The sequence below is a fragment of the Pongo abelii genome, chromosome X, assembly GCF_028885655.2.
Source record: "Pongo abelii isolate AG06213 chromosome X, NHGRI_mPonAbe1-v2.0_pri, whole genome shotgun sequence".
Classification (NCBI taxonomy): domain Eukaryota; kingdom Metazoa; phylum Chordata; class Mammalia; order Primates; family Hominidae; genus Pongo; species Pongo abelii.
Window position 1 is genome coordinate 17,765,003 of NC_072008.2, and position 23,538 is coordinate 17,788,540.

General features: G+C 40.9%; 1 protein-coding gene and 1 long non-coding RNA gene across 9 annotated transcripts in view; one reads left to right on the forward strand and one right to left on the reverse strand.

Moving 5' to 3' along the window:
* The window catches only part of NHS (NHS actin remodeling regulator), a 370,153-nt gene that overhangs the window by 313,390 nt on the left and 33,225 nt on the right, over positions 1-23,538 (forward strand). For all 6 annotated transcript variants that reach the window (XM_002831427.6, XM_054544362.2, XM_063721154.1 and 3 more), the window contains exons 2-3: positions 8,019-8,171; positions 12,601-12,734. In XM_002831427.6, coding sequence (XP_002831473.1) covers positions 8,019-8,171; positions 12,601-12,734 — 287 coding nt within the window. The remainder of the gene's footprint in view (positions 1-8,018; positions 8,172-12,600; positions 12,735-23,538) is intronic.
* The window catches only part of LOC129052897 (uncharacterized), a 105,305-nt gene that overhangs the window by 47,283 nt on the left and 34,484 nt on the right, over positions 1-23,538 (reverse strand). The window lies entirely within an intron of this gene.

Below are 23,538 nucleotides of genomic sequence, written 5' to 3' on the forward strand. Positions count from 1 at the left end.
TCTGAGTTATTTGCTCTGGAAAACTCAGAATGCAAAAGAGACAGAACACAGGGAAGCAAAGGAGTTCAGATATTTCATATACTGAATACCTGAGTACATTGAACACCCAGCTTTCTATCTTTAACCAGAAGGAAGAAAGGGGAGTGTGTGTGTTTCCACTGCTGTAGCAAAGGTTTTCCATCAATGTCATCTTTCCCTGATGATACGTATACTCTAAGTCTCAAAGTGGCTCATAGTTGTTACTGGTAAATGGGCAGGGCCCTCTCTTGCAGCCGTAGTCCCCTCAGAGCAAGTCTTGGCGGGTGTGTCCTTCTGTAAATAAACACAGGGCAAACCCTGGCTTCTGTGGCTGGTTCATCTCAACAACTGCTCTCTGAGCTGAAGTGCACCTGGAATTTTAAAATAAAAATGGATGGAATGTGTACTATCCACAGGTGAGAAGTGTTTCCCCCACCCCCCAAAGACAATCTGATAAATGTGAAAGGTAGAAAATAATGACCGAGAGACATGAAGGGTGCAGAAGCTAGGCTGATTATCCCCATGGGAGGAAGAGGCTGCTGAGGGAAGTGCATGGGCCTCGGCTGAGAAGACCTTGGCTTTGGTTTTTGCCTCTGCCAAAAATCAGCTCTGTGATCTAGGGTCAAATATTTTAATCTCAGTTTTCTCATCAGCACATGAAAGGAGTGGCCTAAACAGTGGCTTTCACAGTGTTTTGACTGCTACTCAGAGTAAGAAACACATTTTTACATCACAACCCAGCATACACACACACAAACACACACGTGTGTGCACATGCACATGTGTGACACAAGTGATAGCTTCACAAAACAACACTGCATACAGTGCTCTTGGGTATTTTCCAGTCTGCTCTATTTTATTTCATTGTTTCTGTTTGTTTGTTTGTTTTTTAATTATACTTTAAGTTCTGGGGTACATGTGCAGAACGTGCAGTTTTAAAATGCTAGTCTTGACCTGCTAAATTGATTTCACAATCCACTAATGTGTCATGCTCTTGCAGCTTGAAAAAAAAAATACAGAAGTCCATAATTTCCGAGGTCCCTTCCAGTAGCAGAATCCAATGACTCTGCTAGATGCCTAAAGGAATTTTCTTAAAACAATAGCTGAGCTGTGACAGATGACTATGTGCTTACATTCTGGAGGAAGTGTCTGGTATAGAACATGGCAGCAGAATGACCTGAAGATAAACAAGTAAATTACAAACTGCTGCTAAGAAGAATGTCTAGGACTGCAACTCTGCCACTGGCTCAGAGAGTTAGGATCGCTGAGTCATTACACTAAATGCTGTCCAAGTCAATAGATGGCAGAGACTTGGGGACATTGAACCTGTCAGAGAGGTCACAGGCTCCCCAGTTGTGGGCAGTCTTCTTTCCAGTTTCCAGAAATGAGACCCTCAAAGAGTGATCTTTTGTAGCCTCATCTTTGTTTATACTTCACTCAACAAGAAGACAGGCAAAATAAAGTGAAAAGAACCTTGGAGAGCTCCAGACTTTCCTCTTGTGAATTTGGACCCTGATCCTGGCCTCCCAACTTCTTTTGTTTTCAGCCGAGGAAAGGGAACTAATATTTATTAAGCAGTGACACATGCCAAGGATGTTGTTACTTAATTGGAGCCTGAACCACTGCATGAAGGCTCTGTGATTTCCCTTTCATAGAAGACTTGCTCTGGATCACACTGATGCTGTGATCCATCTTTCCATCCCAGAGCCCAAGCTCTTTCCACCAGCCCCATCCTGCCATAGCTTAACTACAGAGTCTGGGTGGATTTTGGTGACTGGCATCAAATGGAGGGCAGGACAGGACAGGGCAGCACAGCACTCAGAGATCAAAAAGTTCAAACCCCTCCTTTATAAAGATGGGGAACTTGAATCCAGGAAAGGTTCAACGACTTGCACAATGTCACACGGTGACAGAACTGCAACTAGAACCCAGGCTTCTACTGGTCTTTCCACAGGACGTTGGACATTAAAACAACAATGGTAACAGCAATAATGAAACAATCTTCCTGGTATGAAGCAACATTTTGTTTTAGAAGCTGGGAAAACTATTTCTAGGGGAAAAATTGTTCTAGATCCTTTTAGCGTACAAATAAACACACAGATATGTTCTCCTGTTCTGTAAGTGTTGGAATGTTTCAAGATGCTGGAATTTGTTAAGAGACCTAGATCTTTCTGATGCTGAGAGGTGAACATGAGACACTTCATCCATAGTGGGGAGCAAATCTGATTTATTATGGTTCTACAGAACAGGAAGCCCAGCAAGGAAAGACTCTGGGAAATCGGCTCTGGCTTTGGGCTGCTCTGTAGGTGACAGGAGCCTTGGTGGTCCTTGCTCTCCTTGTACTTTACCCTGTTCCTTCCTCCAAACTGCCAAGCAGAGTTGGCAAGGGGATGGTTACCGAGGAAGAAAGGGCAGGCAGGAATAAATGGGTTCATTTGGTGAAATCCCCTTCCCATCCTCCCAATAGATCTGAGCACTCAGGCAGCAGCAACAGACACCTTAGGGAGATTTCCCATTTTGCTTACCAAGCTGATGGCTCCTGAGCATTGGCTTCAGTGTAGCAGGGACCCAGAGAACAAACCGGCTATGTATCTGTGACACTGACAATTTCAGATGCTTATTAATTGATTAATATGCCAACACACTCCTCCCTGTCATGGGGCACCAGAACGGATGGTTTGTGGAGGGATGTGTTCCTGCCCACAAAGCTATGTGTTGGGGGTGGCTGTGATGGTAGAAGGGCAGGAAGAAGATTAGCAAGGTGTGGGTGGGTAAATGTGTCTGCAGGCACTCTGAGAACGTTTAAAAATTTTTCTTCCCTCCCTTGAAGGGGTACAAATTCCATTTCTGAGTCATTTTGTGCATTTTTCTGAAAATTTCACCACATGTAGTAGTCAAACTTTGATCTCAGCTGTCACCTCCCCCTTCTTAAGGAAGAAGGAGTAGCAGGGGAGAAAGCCAGTGGGGTGGGGATGTGAGGTAAGGAGGCTTTCTAGGAAGGGAGGCCAAGAATAAGCATTTTGCACTGCTCCCAGGGGGCATAAAGCTGTAAGGCAGTGGGATGCTCACAAGGCTAGGAAAGAGAGAATCAAATGAGTAGCGCCCCTAGCAGGGCAGGGGAGATGGGGCTAGAGAGGCTGGGGCAAGACTAAGTTTGCCCCTGATTTTTTACCCCTTCCCAATAGTTCCTAAAACCAAGCTTCCTCCTGCTCTTAGAAACGGGCCTAGTCTTTCCAAGAGAGTGGCAGCCACTAGTTTTCCTTAATGTCTAAGTTAGCTCATTTCAGAGGACCCCAGTGACCATATCCATCCTTCCAATACATCACTATGAATCAAGATCTTGACAATTCCATTATCTCCAGTGTTTGACAGGGGAATGAACTAAGATCAGTCTATAAAGACTTTTCATTGCCCTGTGGACATTTCCTGCGATGGCATTTTCTTTCAGCAGTTTGGTTTTGTGGTTATCTGTTTGTGGTGTTGTCTTTCTGGTATAATAGAATGCATCTTCCCAACCTCCTGCTAGGCACTTTCTGGAAGAGTCACTCAGTTCTTGGTTATACCTGATGCTATGGATGATACAGAGAGTAGCAGTTCTGAATCTTTGTTCTTTATTTTGAAAAGCACTAGATCCTTTTTATGTGTCAGATGGCCCATTCTCACTCCCCTACCCCATCACCCTTAGCTTAGGGAAACTTATTTCAATATTGGTTTGGGAAAGAGTGGCAGCTTAGAAGCCAAACAGAGATGGTTTCTGATCCCAGATCTTCTACTTACCAGGTGGATGACTTAGCAAATTTACCTACTTTCTCTGAGTTCCCATTTCCTTATCTATAAAATAGAGGCAATATTTTCCTCTTTGAGTTGTATGAGGGTACTATGATATTATTAATATAATGCACCTGGCTTAGAACTTGGCATATGGTTGGAGCTTCCCACAAGAGCTTGTAGTCTTAGATGAGGGAAATGATACATCCAAATAACCTTTTTCCTGTTGTGGAGGATAAAAATGACACATAGATCCTTATTTCCTGTTGTAACCCTTGTCATTATCTTCCCCTTTCTTGGGGAGCAGTAACAGAGGGGAGGAATTGACAAGATAAAGCAAGTGACTGACTCTAGAGAAGTAGATAAAGTAGTGGGAGTGTGCATTAGTGATATGGTTTGGCTATGTCCCCACCCAAATCTCATCTTGAATTGCACCTCCCATAATTCCCAGTGTCATGGGAGGGACCTAGTGGGAGGCAATTGAATCATGGGGGCTGGTTTTTCCCATGTTGTTCTTGTGGTAGTGAATAAGTCTCATGAGATCTGATGGTTTTATAAAGGGGAGTTCCCCTGCACATGCTCTCTTTGCCTGCCACCATATAAGACGCGACTTTGCTCCTCTTTTGCCTTCTGCCATGATTGTGAGGCCTCCCCAACCATGTGGAACTGTGAGCCCATTAAACCTCTTTCCTTTATAAATTACCCAGTCATGGGTATGTCTTTATTAGCAGCATGAGAATGGACAGACTAATACAATTAGTTTTCTATTATTATTTCTATTATTGCATAGCAAATCATTGCAAACTTAGCACCTTAAAACAACACCTATTTATTATCTTTCAATTTCCATGGGTCAGGAGTCTGGGTATGGGTTAACTGGGTCCTCTGCTCAGGGTTAACTGGGCTGAAATCAAGGTGTTAGCTGGGCTCATCTCATCTCATCTCATCTTAGGCCCAGAGTTCTCTTTCAAGTTCATTGGTTGTTGGCAGAATTCAGTTTCTTGAAGTTGTAGGAGTGAGGCCCTCAGCTCCTAGAGGCCACCTGCCATTCCCTGCCACATGTCCCTCTCCACAACACGACAGTTTACTTCTTCAAGGCCAATAGGAGAGCATCTCTGTTGCTTTTTGTCTCTGTTAAGTATTAACTCAGGATTATACTCTCTCTTTTGATTAACTCAAGTCGATTGAGTACAGACCGTAAAACCCTTTTCACCTTGTAATGTAACTAAGTCACAGGTTCTTCCCACACTCAAGGGAAGGGGATTATACAGGGTATGTGCACAAGAAGGCAGGAATCTTGGGAATCATCCTAAAATTCTGCCTATCACACAGTGGCCCCTGGACGTATCCAAATAAACAGAGGAAAAACCTTCTTGCTTTGCTTTGTTCCATTTTTATGAGAACAAACATTCCTAGGGCACTAAGCCTGCTATCTTGCATAACTCAGCCATGGTGAGATTGTTAAAAAGGGAGGAAAAGGGAGCATGGTGAACCCGAAGATGCAGGGCAGCCTTACAATGGCAGTGGAGCAGCTCATGAATGAATGGATTCAACTGTGGTTGAACTGTTACTTAAGAAAAGGAATAGATTTTTTAAAGAAGGAAAAAGGGGACAGTTTTCCCTGGAAGAGCTCCATTAGTGGCTGTCTGCCTGCCTCTAGTGGACACATAATACTAGTTAATGCTCTGTGACCAAATGACGTCACTGAGAGCAAAGGCATTAAAGAGTTTTCCTCCTTTCCCTGTCTAAGAGATAGACAGGATGGTGGCAACTGATGAGTGAAATGTTCACCTGCTAATGTGTGGCAGAAATCCGATATAGCTTCTCAATGGAGAAAGAAAAAGATTTTGGAAAGAAAAAGGTGATGATCCCTGGCCCTGAAGGTTGTCATTGTGAGGGTTGGTTCTTCCCAGGAGCCATGACTATGCTGCCCATGCTGGAACTCATGCATTACTCTTTGTATCTGTGAATTAACAGTCCCAAGCAGCAGGCAGAGTTTAGCAGCCCAGGAACTCAGAACTGGCTTGCCCAACAAGCACAGTAGAAATGTGTTTAGGGTATCAGTAAAGCATGGGCACCAAAAAATGCTTTTTTTTCAGGTAACTTGATATTTAATATTTAATAATGAAGGAAGAGAATTTGCTGAACATCTTTACACTAATTTTATGATATGCCAATTGATTCTGAAATTTGGGATCACCTACTGCAGAAAGGTGGAGGTGGAGGAGTGAGGACTATAACCTTTTTGGTGTTCAAGGCCTCTAGGGTCTTGATGCCTGAGACCATCCCTGGGGAACTGTATAATACCAAAATAGGAAAAGTCTGCCAGTGTCATTGCTCCCAAACTATTTCGTCCAGGCAGAATCACAGTTAAACCATTTTGCACAAAGCCAGAGAACAAATGCTTTATGAGGGTAGGGATTCCTGTGTGTTTTGTTCTGTGCTGTGTTCCAACACCTAGCACCGTGCCTGAGACTAAGAGCTACTTGGGAATATTCCATTGGTGGATGGATGTTTCCATTTTCAGCAGCCTCTTCCCTTCCCTCATGTTGCCCAACTCCTTTCACTCCCACAAGATCCCAAGGCATCATCAGAAGACATTTTGTGTTTCTCAAACCTGCCTGATGATAAAAATAACTTTTCACATAATATAGATTACCAGGCCTTTCTTTTGGAAATTCTGATTCAAAGTCTAGGTTGATGCCCAGGAATCTGTGTTTTTGACAAGCACTTCTGATGAGTCTTTTCTTCAGACCAACATTAAGATAAATAGGAGGGGCTCAGGTTTTCCCCACACAAGAATTAAAGAGCCATGGCCACTTGACCTGGTTTCTGAGGGGCTGTCAAAAGTTACCACCCTAAGCCTCTGGTCAGCAGTGCTGAGGGAATGAGGGACTAGAAAAGAGTCTTCTGGTCTACCTCGTAGTCATCTTGGCCCAGCCCTGTATCCTGGCTCCCACCTTCCTGAAAAGACGAGCCTAAGGGAAGGGGTGCTCAGAAGCCCCTCTACTTCTAGGACTGCCCACCTGGCTTCTTGCCCATTCTTTCCACAGACAGGCTTTCTGTTCTGTCCCTTCTCCCAGCTGTCATAAGCACATGAATTCATGGTCCTCTCTGTTGGGTTTGGTAATGGCCTCTGCCCCATTGGGTAGGAGTTGACTTTTGCATGCAGGGAGAGCCTGATTTCTCAGTCAATCCCCCATTACTGAACCAGAGTGGAAAGAGATGAGACTGGGAGGTGGGGGGAGTAGGGTGGGCCCAGGACAGGAGTCTGGATCTGGATAGTGTGTCTGGAGGGTAAAGCAGACTGGGCCAGTTCATGCCATTCCTGAGGCGGACAGGCTACCCAGGTGCTTGTGAGGTCCTCTTTGCAGCTATTTCTTAGTAAAAATCCTCCTGGTTCCTAACATCTGCTTCCAGCAGAATTTCTGTTTAACTCATGGAGAGTTCCATCCTAGGATCCATGTGTACATGAAGAAGATGAGAGTGAGTTAAATGCTGTGTTTGGGGGAAGGAAGCCTTCCTTCCTTGATCTCTTGGATGAGTTGCAAAAACTCATCTTGCATCTGCAGTTTCCCTCCCTTAATACTCATTACCCCTATGATGGTTTCTTTAATGCGTATGCTCACCCCTGGGTGAAACCAAGGAAGAGCAATGCTTTGAAAGATGGCAGGCAATGGAGCCGGTAGGTGTAGGGCATGATAAGCATACCTTGGGGATGGGACCACAAGGGACAGAGGCAGGGCAAGGTATAGGCCAAAGTTCAGGTGGACAGCAGGGGCGGTGTGCAGAACTACAGCTCTGAGGCCTTGCGGCCAGAAGTCTGGAGCTGAGGCAGCCTTTCCATTCAGCTCTGAGGCTTTCCTCCACATTTTTCAGAAACAGGACCCCCATCTCCACCCCCAAGCAGGCTAGCCAGGGGCTTGTCAGTGTTGATGAGCGACTGTGCCAAGGGTGAGGAATGAAGGTACGGAGAGGAAATTAGCTAGTCATAGGTAGACGGTTGGTGTCTTGGAGCCTCCCGTGCCTCGGCTCAGGGACAAAGGTTGTCCCTATCAGTATCGTAAATGCCAAACCTTTCTCCGGCCTTGAGTTAGTTCTTAATGTGAATGCAGTAGTCTGGACTTCCACTCCACCCAGACTTTACTCCTGTCCTCTTCCCCACCCCAGGGTTGGCCAAAAGCACAACTTAAAGCCACTGATGGACAATGCCCTGTTTCTTTGTCTTGCAGCCGTCTCCAACCTGGACATTGAGAGTAAGCTGAGTGTGTACTACCGCGCCCCGTGGCACCAGCAGCGCAACATCTTCCTCCCAGCCACAAGGCCACCCTGCGTGGAGGAGCTGCACCGACACGCCCGGCAGAGCCTGCAAGCCCTGCGCAGAGGTGACAGATCCTGGGCTTGGGGGCTTTTGCGGGAGATAACTCGGAGGTTGTCCCATCCAGGTGTCCTCTGTCCCATCAGCCCCAACACGCCCCCTTATTGTAGCAAGTACTTTGAAATGCTCCCGTTTCTACCCTGAAATGAAATCCATGGGTAATATGCCCTACCCATACACATAAGAAAAAATAATATTATGGTCTAAATATGATAATAAAGAGAAATTAAAAGGAAATTATTTATAATAATATCTATTTCAATATGCAAATGCTCAGGCGTGACCTCACTAGAAGACATCATGAAGCAGTCAGATGTTTGCACTTGTCAAAAGCAAGTCTGGATTAAGTACAGACCTTCAGAAACTATTCCGAGGGGCAGGAGGGCATGGCCATAAAAACTGGTACATTCAGTATATATTAGATATGGGCAAAAAATAAATACTTTGGATTATAATGAAAAGGGAATTTGGCTTGACTCATAAATAGGCACTAGGTTTTTCCCCTATAAGAGATTCTGATGGAACATTTAAAATTGTGTGAGACCTGGGACACATTTTCATTGACCATCCTCTGCATTATGGGATGGCTGTCATCTTTGGCTCCCATCCAATCATTGTAACAATTAGAATGATCCCCTAGAGGGCTCTTCTGCTTCTCTTGAGAACCAGTGATCGGTCTAATGCCCCCATTCTTTAGTGGGACATGTGGAGGCCTAGAAAGGTGAGGAAACTTGTTCAGGGTCACACATAGCAGGTTAAGTGTGGTACCAGGACCCAACCTAAGCCTCTGAAATGCCTGCCAGAGCTCTTTTCCTCCTTGCCATACACTGTGTCTCATGGAAATAGATACTGATATTTACATGTCTGTCACAGTCCTGAGAAAGCTAGAGATAGGCTCATAGCAGTCAAAATAGGAATACAGTTTTTTCTTACACTGGTTGCTTTTCAGTGCCTTAAAACCATTCTAATTAGGACAAGGGGTAGCATCATTGTTTTAGAGCCCCCTAAATAGGCTATCAGAAGGGGACATGTCAGCTATTTTTGGCCTTTAGATTCTTGCTGTGGAGATAGATGGTGTCTACACATTCAACGTCTTTCTTCCAAATTCCCTACACTCTTTTAAGAAATGGCATTTTGCAAAAGTATTAAAATGCAAGTAAACTATTTTAATGTCATTACCAAAGTAGAGAAACAAAATGGTGATATTGCTTTCATCTTATTTATTCCACATTTGTATAACTCCTGCCTTTTCCCCTATCCTTATCTTCAATAGTTTGTTGCCTTCAATTATCATCTTTTTTCCCTCCTCATCTTTTTTCCCTTCCTCATCTTTTTTTTCCTTTTAATGAAAGAGCTAACCTCCTAATATCCCTAAAGCAACTGTTTCTAAAAATTCTCCTTGGTTATTAGGGGAAGACATTGTGACACAATGAAGAGTGATGATCAGTATCCTCTAGAAGCATCTTTGGCATACTTACCATTCACTTCAATTTTATAGTTGGCTAAGAAGCTCTTTTTTAACTTAAGCCACCTTCTGAAAAATCTTTCTTTCCACACTTGCCATTCCTTTGCAGCCTGGATTAGGCACCCTTCCCATAATATCCTGTGCATCCTCCCATCCTGCCACTTAGAATCTTATAATCAACCACTATGGGCCTGTTTTACCAACCAACCACTAATAAGCCATTAATCTATGAGCAACTCAAGGGCAAAGATGATATCTTATTAATTTATTTTATTCAAAGCACTTAGCATGAAGCTGACATACAGTAGGCCCTCAATGAACATTTGTGGAATTGAATCAAGTTTTGCAAAAACCTGGTTGAACATTGAGGGCACAGGATGACTATAAAGGAATCTGATTGTTCTCACCAAATCCTTTCTCAGGTCCCATCATTAGAAATCTTGGGTAACATTAGCCCTTTAGGTATAATTATTTTTATCCCTTTATTTTATTAATAAGTCATCCCTGATTAGGATTTTATGGATTCCACCAGATAACACCAAGCTGCTCGTAAACTATCACATTTCACTGCTTTGTCAGGTTTAGACTTAAAGCAGAACTGAAGAACAGCAAGTGCCAATATCAATTTTCTCTGAACTTCCTCCTGGGGGGCGGTGAGAGAGGGATGTGGGGCCTCCTGGGGTTTGGAAGGAGGACTGTGGAGATGCATTTTACCCTCCACAGACTGGCTTGTTTTGCGGTTGGCTCAATAGCATATCTTGGGTGTAGTAGTTTTAATAGCACTGCAGAGAGCCATAAACAAGAATTATAGCCATCATGGAATTAAAAACATGCAGTGTAGAATTAAAATTAGAAAGTGACTTTTTTTTTTTAACCTTGTCCAAGAAACACAATAGCATACTGCTGTATTCATCAGCATAATCTGCTTCTGCCATCTGGTGGCCATGAATAATACTGACCTATCAGACAACTGCCATGCTCAGCAAATGCTGCAGTGAGCCTCCCTGTAGGTTCTCTATTTGGACAGCTGGAATAGCCTTGCTTCCACCATGAGGGAGTGGATAATGAAACAGACAAATGAGGCTGTGGTGGCAGCAGCTCTGTGCTTCTTTTGGAGGTGAGACTGTAAGGAGAGAGCTGGAGGACCAAGATTAAAACCTAGAAATTGGCTGCCTTCAAGATCTGCTTGATAGCAAACCCCCCAACAAATTTTATTGAAGGCAAGGGAGTGTTGTAGAACCTAAGAGTCAAAAAGCAATAACGTATGCCACCCACAAGGAATCCCTGGTCTAGTGGAGAGACAGACAAGTAACCAGGTAATTTCAATACAGTGATAGGGAGGCTAAGAAGAAATGTACCAAGTCATTTCATAGAGCTTCAGGGAGGGCTTTGTGGAGGAAGTAGCATCTACATGTATTTCAAGTTATTTAGGCTCTGATTACTTTTTTTCCCCCCTTTTCTTAGTAATTATTTAATGCTCAGAGCCAGTAATGGCTTTATGTGATGCTATCATTTATGTTCATAAGCCATGGAGAGAGAGATTCATAAGCAACTATAAATAGGTAATTATATTTTATATTTCCTTTCCTTTCAAGTTTCAGGCTGCAGCATAAGTTTCATTGGTGTAAGGGAATAAGGAGCAAGATTCCACTGCAGTTTCAGGCTCTAGTGGACTAATATTCTCCCTACCTCAGCACCAGAAAAAGGTATTATTAGGGAGCCATTAATCTAGCCTGCCTACTCCCAGCCTAGGGCAAAGAAAGATATATATTTAAGATTGTATAGGAGGGGAGCGATTGAATGGAAAATTGAGTTGATGTCTCCCTTCCAACTACTCCCCTCCTTTCACTTCTTCCTAACCAGTAATACCTGTAAGCGACTCTTCTGTATGGATTTAAGAATGTAAACACTTTTCCTTGTGTTACCCATTTAGAAAAGCCCACTGTTTGCTTGCATAATGATGGTGGCATTGGAGGTGGGCACTTTAACAAGGAAGACATTTATCTTAAACAGCCTTCTGATAAACATTGACTTTGGAGGCAGTTTAGCAAAGACTACCTACATGGTTTTGAAGACTTTGCTCTGATTGCTTATGGGAGCCAACATTTGTCAGAAGAATCCCAAGCAAAGGGAGATGGGGAATACTATCACATCTCGACACAGACACTACGTTCAGGCAGTGAGGCACACGGACAGCCAAGTCAGACATGGATAGAATCAGAAAGTTCAAGAGTGCTCAGTTCCTAGTTTAGGGGGCAGCACATTGAATGGGGCAAAGAAAATGGAGCCAGCACTGGGGAGGCCTGTAAGAAACAAGTAACAGGACCTAGAAAAGCCCATGGCAGTGAAGGCACCCACCACAGCCCATTCGAAATACAGAGAAATGTAATACATTCTAATTTTAAAAGACTAGACTTTAATGAAAGCATAAATTCACTCTCAGTCACTCAGCAAACATGTGATGTAAATACTCCCAACATGAGTTATTTCCAGGTACCAACAGTTGAAAAATGGACTCACACAAATTCCTGAATATGTAGCAATCAGCTCCCCTGAGCCAGTGACAGCCAGCTCCCGTACCCAGTGGGTGGGCCGGGCAGCTCTGTTGTGTCTGTGCCTACTTTCCACCCCAGTACTGATGGCAGCAAATCTTCCACTATGTTCTCAACTTTTGTTGTTGTTGTTGTTGTTGTTGCTTATGTTGTTTTGAAATAAGTCACACCAAACTCAGAAGTGAGCCCTCTTGTACAGATTATGAGATGGACCCACTGAAATGTATGCATCCAATTTCATATTAATAGTAAGTGAAAGTTCAATTAAAAACCATTCTGAAAATCTTATTTGGTATACAAATTAGCTAAAGTAATGAAAACTCACTTTTTTTTTTACAGCCTTTTGCTAACACTCCCAAGGGGAAAAGAGAAATTGAAAATGCCAAGTGTATTTCAGTATTACTGCTTTTTCTCCTCAGAACACCGGAGCCGGAGCGATCGCCGAGAGCAAAGAGCAGCTGCCCCCCTTTCCATTGCAGCTCCTCCACTGCCAGCCTACCCTCCAGCTCACAGCCAGAGGAGGCGTGAGGTTAAGGACCGTCACTTTTTAACGGTAAGCTTGGTGGCCACCTGCAGCCCTATGCTTGCTGCTGAGGAAACATCAGTTTGTCTGGGAGTCAGTTTCCTGCCTCCCAGTGAGAGAGGCTGGGCTGGCTAAGAGCTCAAATCATGGGCATTTGGGAACAAATTAATTTCCCTTCCTTTCATTCCTGAAAGAAATGCCTCTTTTTTGGAATACAGACATATTTTTTAGTTAACTGGTAGCGCGATGCAGTAAAGCAAGAATAGTTACAGACTAAAATCAGGAAAAGAAATACATACTTCAAACCTCAGTTCTTCTGCTTGCAAGCTGAAGGATTCAGGATAGGTTACTTATGTTCTTTGCCCTCAGTTCCCTCATCTGTAATATAGGGATATTAATAGTACCTGGTTTATAGGCCTAGAGGATTAAATGAGATAAGGCATGTAAAGCGCTTAGCCCAATGACTGACTGATACAGAGTAAGACCTCAAGAAATGTTAACCACAGCTGCCACTACTGTTATTACTGGTAAAGTGACAGCATGGCTGACTTGGTGGGGTGATCTGGTAAAGAACTTAAGTGACGTGAAAAATTACAATTTGAAGAGTAATCATGTCATCATTTCATGCTTTCCCATTCTCCAAAGGAGGCTAGTTCTCCAGGGTAACTTAATACCGTGGTGACGTCATCGCCTCTGGGCCTTTCAGCCCTGACCAGATGGATGTGGCTGTAACTCAGCCCAAGCCCTCAAGCATGGGTCACAGATGATGAAGCTGAGCCCAGCTCAGAACACCTGCAAACACTATCAGCAGCCACTACAAACACATCACCGCAGATGTGCCTTCTGGGGCCTCAGTGGGGACAACTGAGCACTTTGTGCCTCTGAGCAGGCATCATTGAAGTGAGGGACTATGGCTTTTGTGACCAAATCAGCCCATACTGCCTGTCTGAATGTCTGCATTCCTGCTGTCTTGTCATTCTGGTTCAAGACCCAAAGTCTAAAGAAGTTACAATAGTGTGGGTACGAGTTAAGGTTTTTATTAGAAATTAAATTTGCATGTATGACTCTAAATTGTGCACTCTTATGACTTTTACAATGTGCAAGAGAGATGCAAAATATTTGGGTCACATGGTGACAAATATCCAGCCAAAAACAGACTTTATCTAAATGAATCCACATGATATAACATCCAGATAAGATCTTGAGTGATACTGGACAAAATATAAAAACATTTTTCCTATTTGTAGCTGGACTGCAGGCAGGTCCTTCAGTGCTCATCAAGTGCACACTGAGCGCCATGTCGCACTCACTACATTGCTGCACTGCAGCCCAAGGATAAGAAAAGGAGACAAGGGCCTCTTAGGGCTTTCTAGTTCTTCAGATAGAGCAGTTTCACATGCTAGTGATTTGTCATAAAGCAGAAGTTCTTAAGCAGCTCATATCTGCTTGCTGAGGCATTTGCTTTTAATGAGGCATTTTCTGCATAAAAATGCTAAAATATTTTCCCATTCATTATAACATGTTTTATGGCTAATTAAGTTGGTTTTCTTGGAAGGGGGAGGTGAAAGAGAAGAATTTTGAGCATTTACAGAAATTACATAAAAATATAACCCTTTCTCATGATCTGCATAATTTTTAATAATGTCTAAATACTAAAGTAAGACTATAGGAAAAGGCTTAAAATGATGAATAGCAACGAGAGTACTTCATTTACTTACCCAACAAATATCAATAAGAGAGGACTATGGATTATACTTAGGTAAACTTCAGTAAGTTTATCCATCCCAAATGATAATACTTAGTATTTCTAAGTAATTTTAACTGTTTTATTTGTTCAAGAGTTTGGGTCACTACAAGGACTAGAAGATTTTCATTTGAGTTATATCCCTTAGGCCTGGACAGAACATAGTTCAAGCTTACAAGACTGTATATGGCTGAAAGACAAATGGCTGCAGGTATAGAGACAGGAAATTTGTAGTCAAATTGCTGGATAGACATTTTCTTAGACAACTCTCCTTTCATGTATGAGATTTGGTGAAGCCATGCTTTTCGTCCTTTAAGAAAGCATTCATAATGAGATTGATATACAGTCTTCTGCAACTCTGCAGGCTATTGTACTGTACCTTGGTCATTAATGGCATGGACCATGAAGCTAAACTGCCTGACTTTGAATACCAGCTCTACCACTTGCGAGCTGTATGACCCTGGCAAGTTAGTCATTTCAGTGTCTTGGGGATAGAAGTAGATAGTACCTCATAGCCTTGGCATGAGAATTGAACGTGATAATACACGTAAACAGTACCTCATACATAAGCACTACATAAACATCAGATGTTATTATTATTATTAGCCAATCAATTTCCTGAAGTATCTATAATATGGTGATAAGATCATAGGTCCAACCGTGTTTAAATCCCAGCACTACAACTTTTTGGATGTGTGACTTGGAAAAAGCTATTGTATCTTTCTGACTCCCAGTCTCTTTATCTGTAAAATGGGGATAATATCAACTTTACAAGGTTGTTAAGGAGGCTAAATATGATGTTTTATAAATAAGATTAAACTATGTATATGTATTTGTGCAAGTGCCCAGCACAGTGCTTAAAATACCTGAATGTGAGTCTGTATTCAAAATCGTTTACAATAAAATTCTTACCATCAAATGAAAAGCCTATAACATATACTCACATATAAGACTAGAGGAGGTATAAATTGTTACACTCTTTCTAGAGGGCAAAACTCTAAATATTCATAACTTTGATCCAGCAATTTTACATCTAGGAATTTACCCCAAGGCAATAATCAGTGTATGCAAAGATTTATTCACTAGGGTGTTCATCAAAGCACTGTTTACAATGGGAAAGTTAATCACAAATATCCCAAATGTCTAACAATAGGGACTTAGTTTAATGAATACTAATATAACTATAGGATAGAATACAATACCAAAAATAGTGTTAGAGAAGAATATTTAATGACATGGGAAAATGTATATTTTATTATCAGGGATTTTTACATAGTTTATAAATTTGTATATAGTATAATCTCAAAAAATGTCAATGAGTGTATATGTATGTGTACATATACATACGCATAGGGGGAAAAGGCTGGAAGATTGTATATCTGTGATTCCCAAACTGTGTGCTGAGGTGCCTTAGGGCACTGCAGTGAACTCCTAAGGGTGCCATGGGATATTTTAAAATTTCAAGGGACAAAGTGTCATCTGTCTGGTGGCATCTGGTGATGTCTCCAAAGTAACCTCATAACTCCTACAAGTGAGAAGAGAGGATGCTTGGTTTCTTGACATTTAATTTGTACCAAAAGTTCTCCAGGGAGAACTCACAGGAAACGGGACAAGCCAATTTAGCATAAAACCCTAAACCCTTTGTTAGCTGAAAATTCAAGGAGTATCTCTAATTAAAGCCCATCTAAGAGTCCTTACTTATCAAGGGTGGCAAAGGAGGTCATTTCAGGAAAAGGCTTCCTTAAAAAAAAAAAAAGGGTATCTATTCCATCCTGCTGGATTTTGAAATTCTATAGCCAGAGATTAGTTTAAGATCATTTATTTATAGGGACATGAAGTTACTGTGGACCTGAGCTACAGAGAAGAGATCCAAACAAACTTCACGAAATCAACACTTGCACATAGCATCTCAACCTTTTCTTTAATGCACCACAGAAACTACAGCTTTAGGCTGGTAAAGGATCTGAAGACTTATCTGGGCCTGGCTAGGAACCAAATATAAAAAGTTTGTAGTAAAAAATGTTCCCAAGGGCAATATGAAAGAGAAATTGCCTGGGATCAACTTCTGTCCACATGAACTCTTGTCTGCAGACTGACTTGTTAAGCGTCAGAATACTGATTATTTAGGGAAAGGTAGGGAGAGGAAAGGGTTCCCGGTGAGGTGTGTTTGTGTACTAAACAAAAACCCAGTTACTGAAAGTCATTTGCCTCCAGGCAGAATTTCTGGGGAATTTTTCTTCCTTGTCTAGGCTGTGGTCAAATTGAGAATGGCAAATGTGTATGAAAACAGGAGCATTTGCCAGAGCTGTAACAGGTAGCCTGTTCCCTGCAAATCCAACCATGTGTTTTCACTCTTGGTACTAACCATTAGAAGTAGTCTACACAGCCTTTCTTTGGTAAGAAACAATACTTTTATGTGCTCAAAAACTATTAGACTTAGACTTACAGTGCTGATGGCTGGAAAGTAGCCTGTTTGAGGCAGTTGAATACATAGGTTTTTTGATGGATCGAAATATACACTGAGACTCCCAGGTAGCTGACGATAATGGTGACACCCTAGGTCCCCATCTCCCATTATTTCCTCCAAAAATGATATAGAACAAGAAGGGAAAAATAAAACTACACAGAAAAACACACCATCAGCATAACTTGAGGACAGAGAATTCCCAAACATCAAATTGACTGTTAAGTAAAAGAGAGAAAACACCAAGTCTCAGCATATTTCCTCCTGTTACAAGGTGAGGGAGGGCAGATTCAGAAAGCTACATGGAAGAGATGAACTAGCAGTGGGTCCTAAGATTGATCTAAAACCACCACCAGAAAAATTGTCTGCCCTAAGTCTGAAAAATACTACAAATTTTTTCAGATAGACACAAACTACAAAAACGGACCTAAAAGTATGCATATTTTACAGGAGCAGTTTTCTCTATATAAAGCTTCTGGGGGAGACAAAAGACAAACAGGAAGGGAAATCTGCCCTTCAGCAATTGGGAGTGAAGAAGAAAAGAGGCAAAAAGGAAATTTCTAGGACCCTGCAAGACAAAATAAAACCAAAAAATTCAAGGACACGCAGGAGTTGTGTCCTTCAACTCCTGCCTCACCACCAAAACAAACAAATACACTAAAATATTTAAACTTCAACAAACTGACAGAAGATGGTGCCATTAAACTAGGGATCTTGTGAAACACACCAAAGCCACACAAATGAGTAAGAGATAGATTAGCAGATCCACATAGAGTGACTGCAAAAGATCAATGAAAGAATATATGAAGCAAGGGTTTTATGTCCAACCATGCTGTTCATCAAGTATAGAAAAGCAATTTTCAACATACAGGAACTTAGAGAATTTTGCACCCATGAGTCCTTTATGAGGCATCTACCACAGGACAAGCTTCATCCAACCAAGGGATAATTGGGGAAATGTCAGTAAAAGGATGGGTAGCATACATTTTAATACATGTAAATGTAGATCTAAAACTAAAAGTATAGTGGAGATGAAGATAGAATACTAAGGTGCAATTTTAAATGTTGTGACAACAGAGAATGATACAACTAAAAATGAGAGAAGGGAGAGGTAAAGAAGAAAATAGAATAAGCTAATTGATTACTGTCTAGGCAATAAGTGGCTGTTAAAGGATACCAATAAGAACTAGTTAACCAGATAGTAAAGGCTTGAATAATAAAAAGGGGACTAAGGACATTAAAATGGTATAAGAACAAAGAAGACTACTAGCAAAAAAAAAAAAAGAAAAATACAAATCTTCCTAAATACCAAAAAATTGTTTTATATAAAGAGAGAAGACAACACATCTTACAGAGGAAGAAACATAACAAATATAACAAAATACACATAATTATAACATTTATCAGAGTTTAGTCATATCAATGAATATGAGTGAGCTTAATTTGCCTATTTAAAAACTTTTCAATTTGGCTCACAAAGCAAACCCAACTATATACTCTATACATTAAACACACACAAGATTTTTATTTATTAATTAGGTCCTGATTGTTTGAAAAAACATGACCAAGAAAAAGAGAGAGAAAACACAAATAAAATAAGCAATGACAGGAAAAAATACCACTGAAACAAAAGAAATTTTAAAAATTATAAGAGACTATTTTGCAGACCTCTGTGCAAACAAATTTGAAAACCTAGATGAAATGGATAATTTCCTAGAATAAAAATTGCCAGAATTGGCCTCATTAGAATTGGTAAGCTTAAACAAACTGACTTCCATGGGAGAACCAGAAGAAGTTATTAAGGAGCCATGCCACTAAAAAACATCAGGCCTAGATGGTTTCCCAGAGGAATTCTACTAAACCTTCAAAGTCCAGATGTTCCCAATGCTCTATAAATTGTTTATGAACATTGAAAATGAAGCAAAACTTACCTATTTCTTTTATGAAGCAAGTATAACATTGACACCTAAACTGATAAAGACAGTCAGACCAATATCACTCATGATTATTGATTCAAAAATACTAATTTGAACATTAGCAAACAGAATATAACATCATATTATATTAGGAGATTAATATGCTGTGACCAATGGGATTTATTTTAGGAATGGAAGGTTGGTTCAATATTAGGAAATCTATTAGTATCATATATCATATTAACAGATCTAGGAGGGGAAAACCCGTATGGTTAGCTCCTTGGATACTGGCTAAGCCTTAAACAAAATTCAATATTTATTTTTAATTAGAAATGCCCCTAATGTTTCCATACATATTATATATGTATGTATATATATCTAATGTTAGAGAAAACCCCATTTACAGCAATAACAAAGAAGACTAAATACTTAGGAATTAATTTACCAGAAATGTGTAAAACTTATATGAGAAAAACTTTAAAGCACTCCTTAAAGACACAACATTAGACTTTTTCAAATAGAAAGACATCCCCTGTTCTTGGATAGAATGATTCAACACTACAAACAAATCAGTTCTCTCTAAGTTACTTAATAAGTTTAACACAATTTCAATAAAAATACCAATAAGCCTTATTTTATGGAGTTAGATACTTATGGGAAAACAAACATATAAAACTAGCCAGGAAAACACTGAAAAAGGAAACCTAGCCCTACCAGACATTAAGATATATTTAAAGCCTCTATAATTATAATATTGTGGTATTGGCACATGAATAGACAGATATATCAGTAGAATAGAACACAAAGTCCAGAAAGAGACCAGAGTATATATAAAAACATTCAATAAAGGCAACATCACAAATAACTGAGGCAAGAGATGGAGTTTTTTAATGATGCTGGAACAACTGCATAGCCATTTGGTGAAAGGAAAAATTTGATCAGTGTTTCTCAACCTCAGCACTGTTGACATTTTGGGCCAAATAATTTTTTGTTGTGGGGACCGTCTTGTGCATTGTGCAATGTTTGCCAGCATCCTTAGCCCCTCCCCTCACTTGTGACAACTCAAAATGTCTTCAGACACTGGACTATGTTCCCTGAGGGGATAAAATCACCTCTAGTTAAAAATCATTTAATGGGATGCATACTACCATACACAACAGTAAACTCCAAATGGATCAGGGACCTAAACCTAAAAAATGAAACCACACAAGCACTAGAAGAAAATATGCATGACCTATTCTTTGACCTCAGTCCAGGGAAACACTTTCTAACTCTGGCTAAAAATACAGAGGAAAGAAAAGAAAAGAAAAAAGAAAAGATTGATGCATTTAAACAGTAAACATTTTCGCATGCCCAAACACCATAAAGGAAATCAAAAGACAACTGAAAAACTGGGAGAAGATATGTGCAACAGAAAAAGGGCTAATACCTCTAATTGATAAATACCTCTTAAAAACTGAGGGATAACGAAAAGAGCAAAACCTTGGAAGAAAAATTGAGGAAAAGATGTGAACAGACAATTCAGAAAAAATATAGACATGTTTCTTCAACTGAAGAAAAATTGTTAAAGCTCACTCTCAATTAGAAATGCAGGCCAGAGATTATGCAGCATGTAATCCCAGCATTTTGGGAGGCTCAGGTGGGAGGATCACTTGAGCCCAGGAGTTTGAGACCAGCCTGGGTAACATGGTGAAACCCCATCTCTACAAAAAAATACAAAAATTAGCTGGGCCTGATGGTGCAGGCCTGTAGTCCCAGCTACTCAGCAGGCTGAGGTGGGAGGATCACTTGAGCTTGGGGAGGTTGAGGCTGCAGTGAGCTGTGATCACACCACTGCACTCCAGCCTGGGTGACAGAGGAGACTGTCTTAAAAAAGAAAAAAAAGAAATGCAAGCAACACTGAGATTCCACATATTATCTATTAGACTGGCAAAAATTAAACAATGTAACAATGTATTCTGTTAGCGAAACTGGAGAAACAAGCACTCTCATACATTGCTGGTGGAAATTCAAACGTGGTCCAACCTAACTGAGGGCAATTTGGCAATATCTAACCAAACTACATACGCACTTAACTTTTGCTTCTGCAATTCTACTAAAGATACACCTCCAGTAATACAAAAACTGTATTTCTTTCAGCATTGCTAACAATTAGAAGATGTTGGAAACAACCCAAATACCTATACATAGAAGAGTGATGGAGTAAAAGAAGCAGGAAGACCTTTATGAACTGATAAGGAGTGATTTCTAAGACATACTCTTAATTGAAAAAGGCAAAGCCCAAAAAAGTGCCTAGAGTATGCTACCCTTCATGTTAGAAAGAAGGGTATATAGTCATATAGCACATAATAATGTTTCTGTCAACAACAGACTGCATATAGTCTGTTGGGCCCGTAAAATTATAATGTCATATTTTTGCTGTACCTTTTCTATGTTTACCTGTGTTTAGATATACAAATAAATACTTCACGTTGTTTTACAATTACCTACTGTATTCAGTACAGTAACATGCCACACAGATTTGTAGCCTAGGAGCAATAGGCTCTACCATATAGCCTAGGTATGTAGTAGGCTGTACCTTCTAGGTTTGTGTAAATACGTTCTAAGATGTTTGCACAAGAAAATTGCCTGAGGATGTATTTCTCAGAATGTATCCCAGTCATAAGTGATCTATAACTATATAAGAAAATATACAGGTAGCCACTTATTTGCATAAAAGAAAGAGTCCATTCTGCTGTGACACAACATATGCATCCCTAAAAATCTCCACACTATGCAAAATTGCACAATAAAAAACAAAGGGCTTATGGAGAAAATGGGAGTTAGGGGCACAACACTCAAAAATTTCTTCCATGACAACACACACAGACACACACACACACACACACACAAATAGGAACCTAATAAAATACAATAGCACAGTTATACACATTGTAAATGGTTAAAAATACACAAATACTGCAATAAATTGGCACTTTACCCAGAAAAAGTCCTGGAGGTGCCTAGGGATTGGGCAACAGAAGGGCCACAGCTTGTGAGTTACTGGGAAGGACTGGAAGGAAGGTTACCTGAGACTGGAGGGAAGGTCATAACACCAGGTGTGGGCAGGTGTGGCTCCTAATATATGGAGTGAACTGAGGTGGCTGGTAGATATTTGATATGTGTGTGTGTTATGTACTCTTATGCAGCTCAGTTCAGCTGTGTGCAGTTGCTGTGTTCATATAGAGAGTCTCACGTTATGCTCAAATGTGAATACTTAAGATATCTTAGGTATTCAAGTGATACCTAAGGTATCAATCACATTGGAACAAATTTGAATCAATATCAATCACATTGATATCAATCACAGTGGAACAAACTTGAATTTTCAAAACATGCGTTATAATGAAATTGACTGTACAGGAAGGATAAACCAGAAATAAATGAGATGGATTTCCCTACAGGGGATGAGTGGGAGTGGGGTAGAAAGAAAGGGGGAAGGGGATGGTGGTGGCAGGTTCAAGGGGGATGGCATTTCTCTGAGTATATTTTTTGGGTTATAGCTCAGGTAATGTTTTATATATCCCCCCATAAATAAATAATTATCATCAACCAGGATGTGAGGAGAACCCCAAATGGAAAACAAACAGCACCAAATAAACCTAACTACATTACAAATGAATAACAACCACCCTGAAAGAGGTGGGGAAGAAAATAGCTAACCTTTAATAACTTTGGAAAGCAGTATTTTTGTTTCATTTTAACCACAAATATTTACTGATAGATTAATGAATATAATTTTAAATGGAACAGTAAGGCATAACTGTGGATTAAAACACCTTGCTTCATGCCTGTAATCCCAGCACTTTAGGAGGCCGAGGCAGGCGGATCACTTGAGGTCAGGAGTTTGTTCGAGAGCAGCCTGGCCAACATGGTGAAACCCCATCTCTACTAAAAATACAAAATTAGCCAGGTGTGGTGGCAGGTGCCCATTAATCCCAGCTACTTAGGAGGCTGAGGCAGGAGAATCGCTGGAACCTGGGAAGCAGAGGTTGTAGTGAGCCGAGATTGCACCACTGCACTCCAGCCTGGGTGACAGAGTGAGACTCTGTCTCAAAACGAAAACAAAAACATCTTGCTATACAACCAAAAGGGGAAAGTCATACACTTAGGAATCTTAAATATGCAAGTCAAAGAGCCTTTGAGGTACCCCACAGATGACTATCAGATAATTCTTCCCTTTTATACAATTCCTATATTACATCACTTGATCACAAAGTTAAAATTTTACTTTAAAAGGAATCCCTCATTCATTCACACTTGAGTCATCCCACCTGGCCACTCCCCTGCTTCTCACCCCTTCCCCATCCCTTTAAGGTGGTATTCTTTAGCCATTCCCTTCCTGAATAATTGTGTGGGTCAGGAACGGTGGCTCATACCTGTAATCCCAACACTTTGGGAGGCTGAGGCTGGTGGATCACTTGAGCTCAGGAGTTTGAGACCAGCCTGGGCAACACTGTGAGACCTCTGTCTATAAGAGAAAAAAAAAAGAAAGAAAGGAAAGAAAAGAAAAAATAGTCAGGCATAGTGGCGCACACCTGTAGTCCCAGCTACTCAGGAGGCTGAGGTGGAAGGATCACTTGAGCCCAGAAGGCAAAGGCTGCAGTGAGTTGAGATCCTGCCACTGCACTCCAGCCTGGGTGATAGAGCAAAACTGTGTCTCAAAAACAT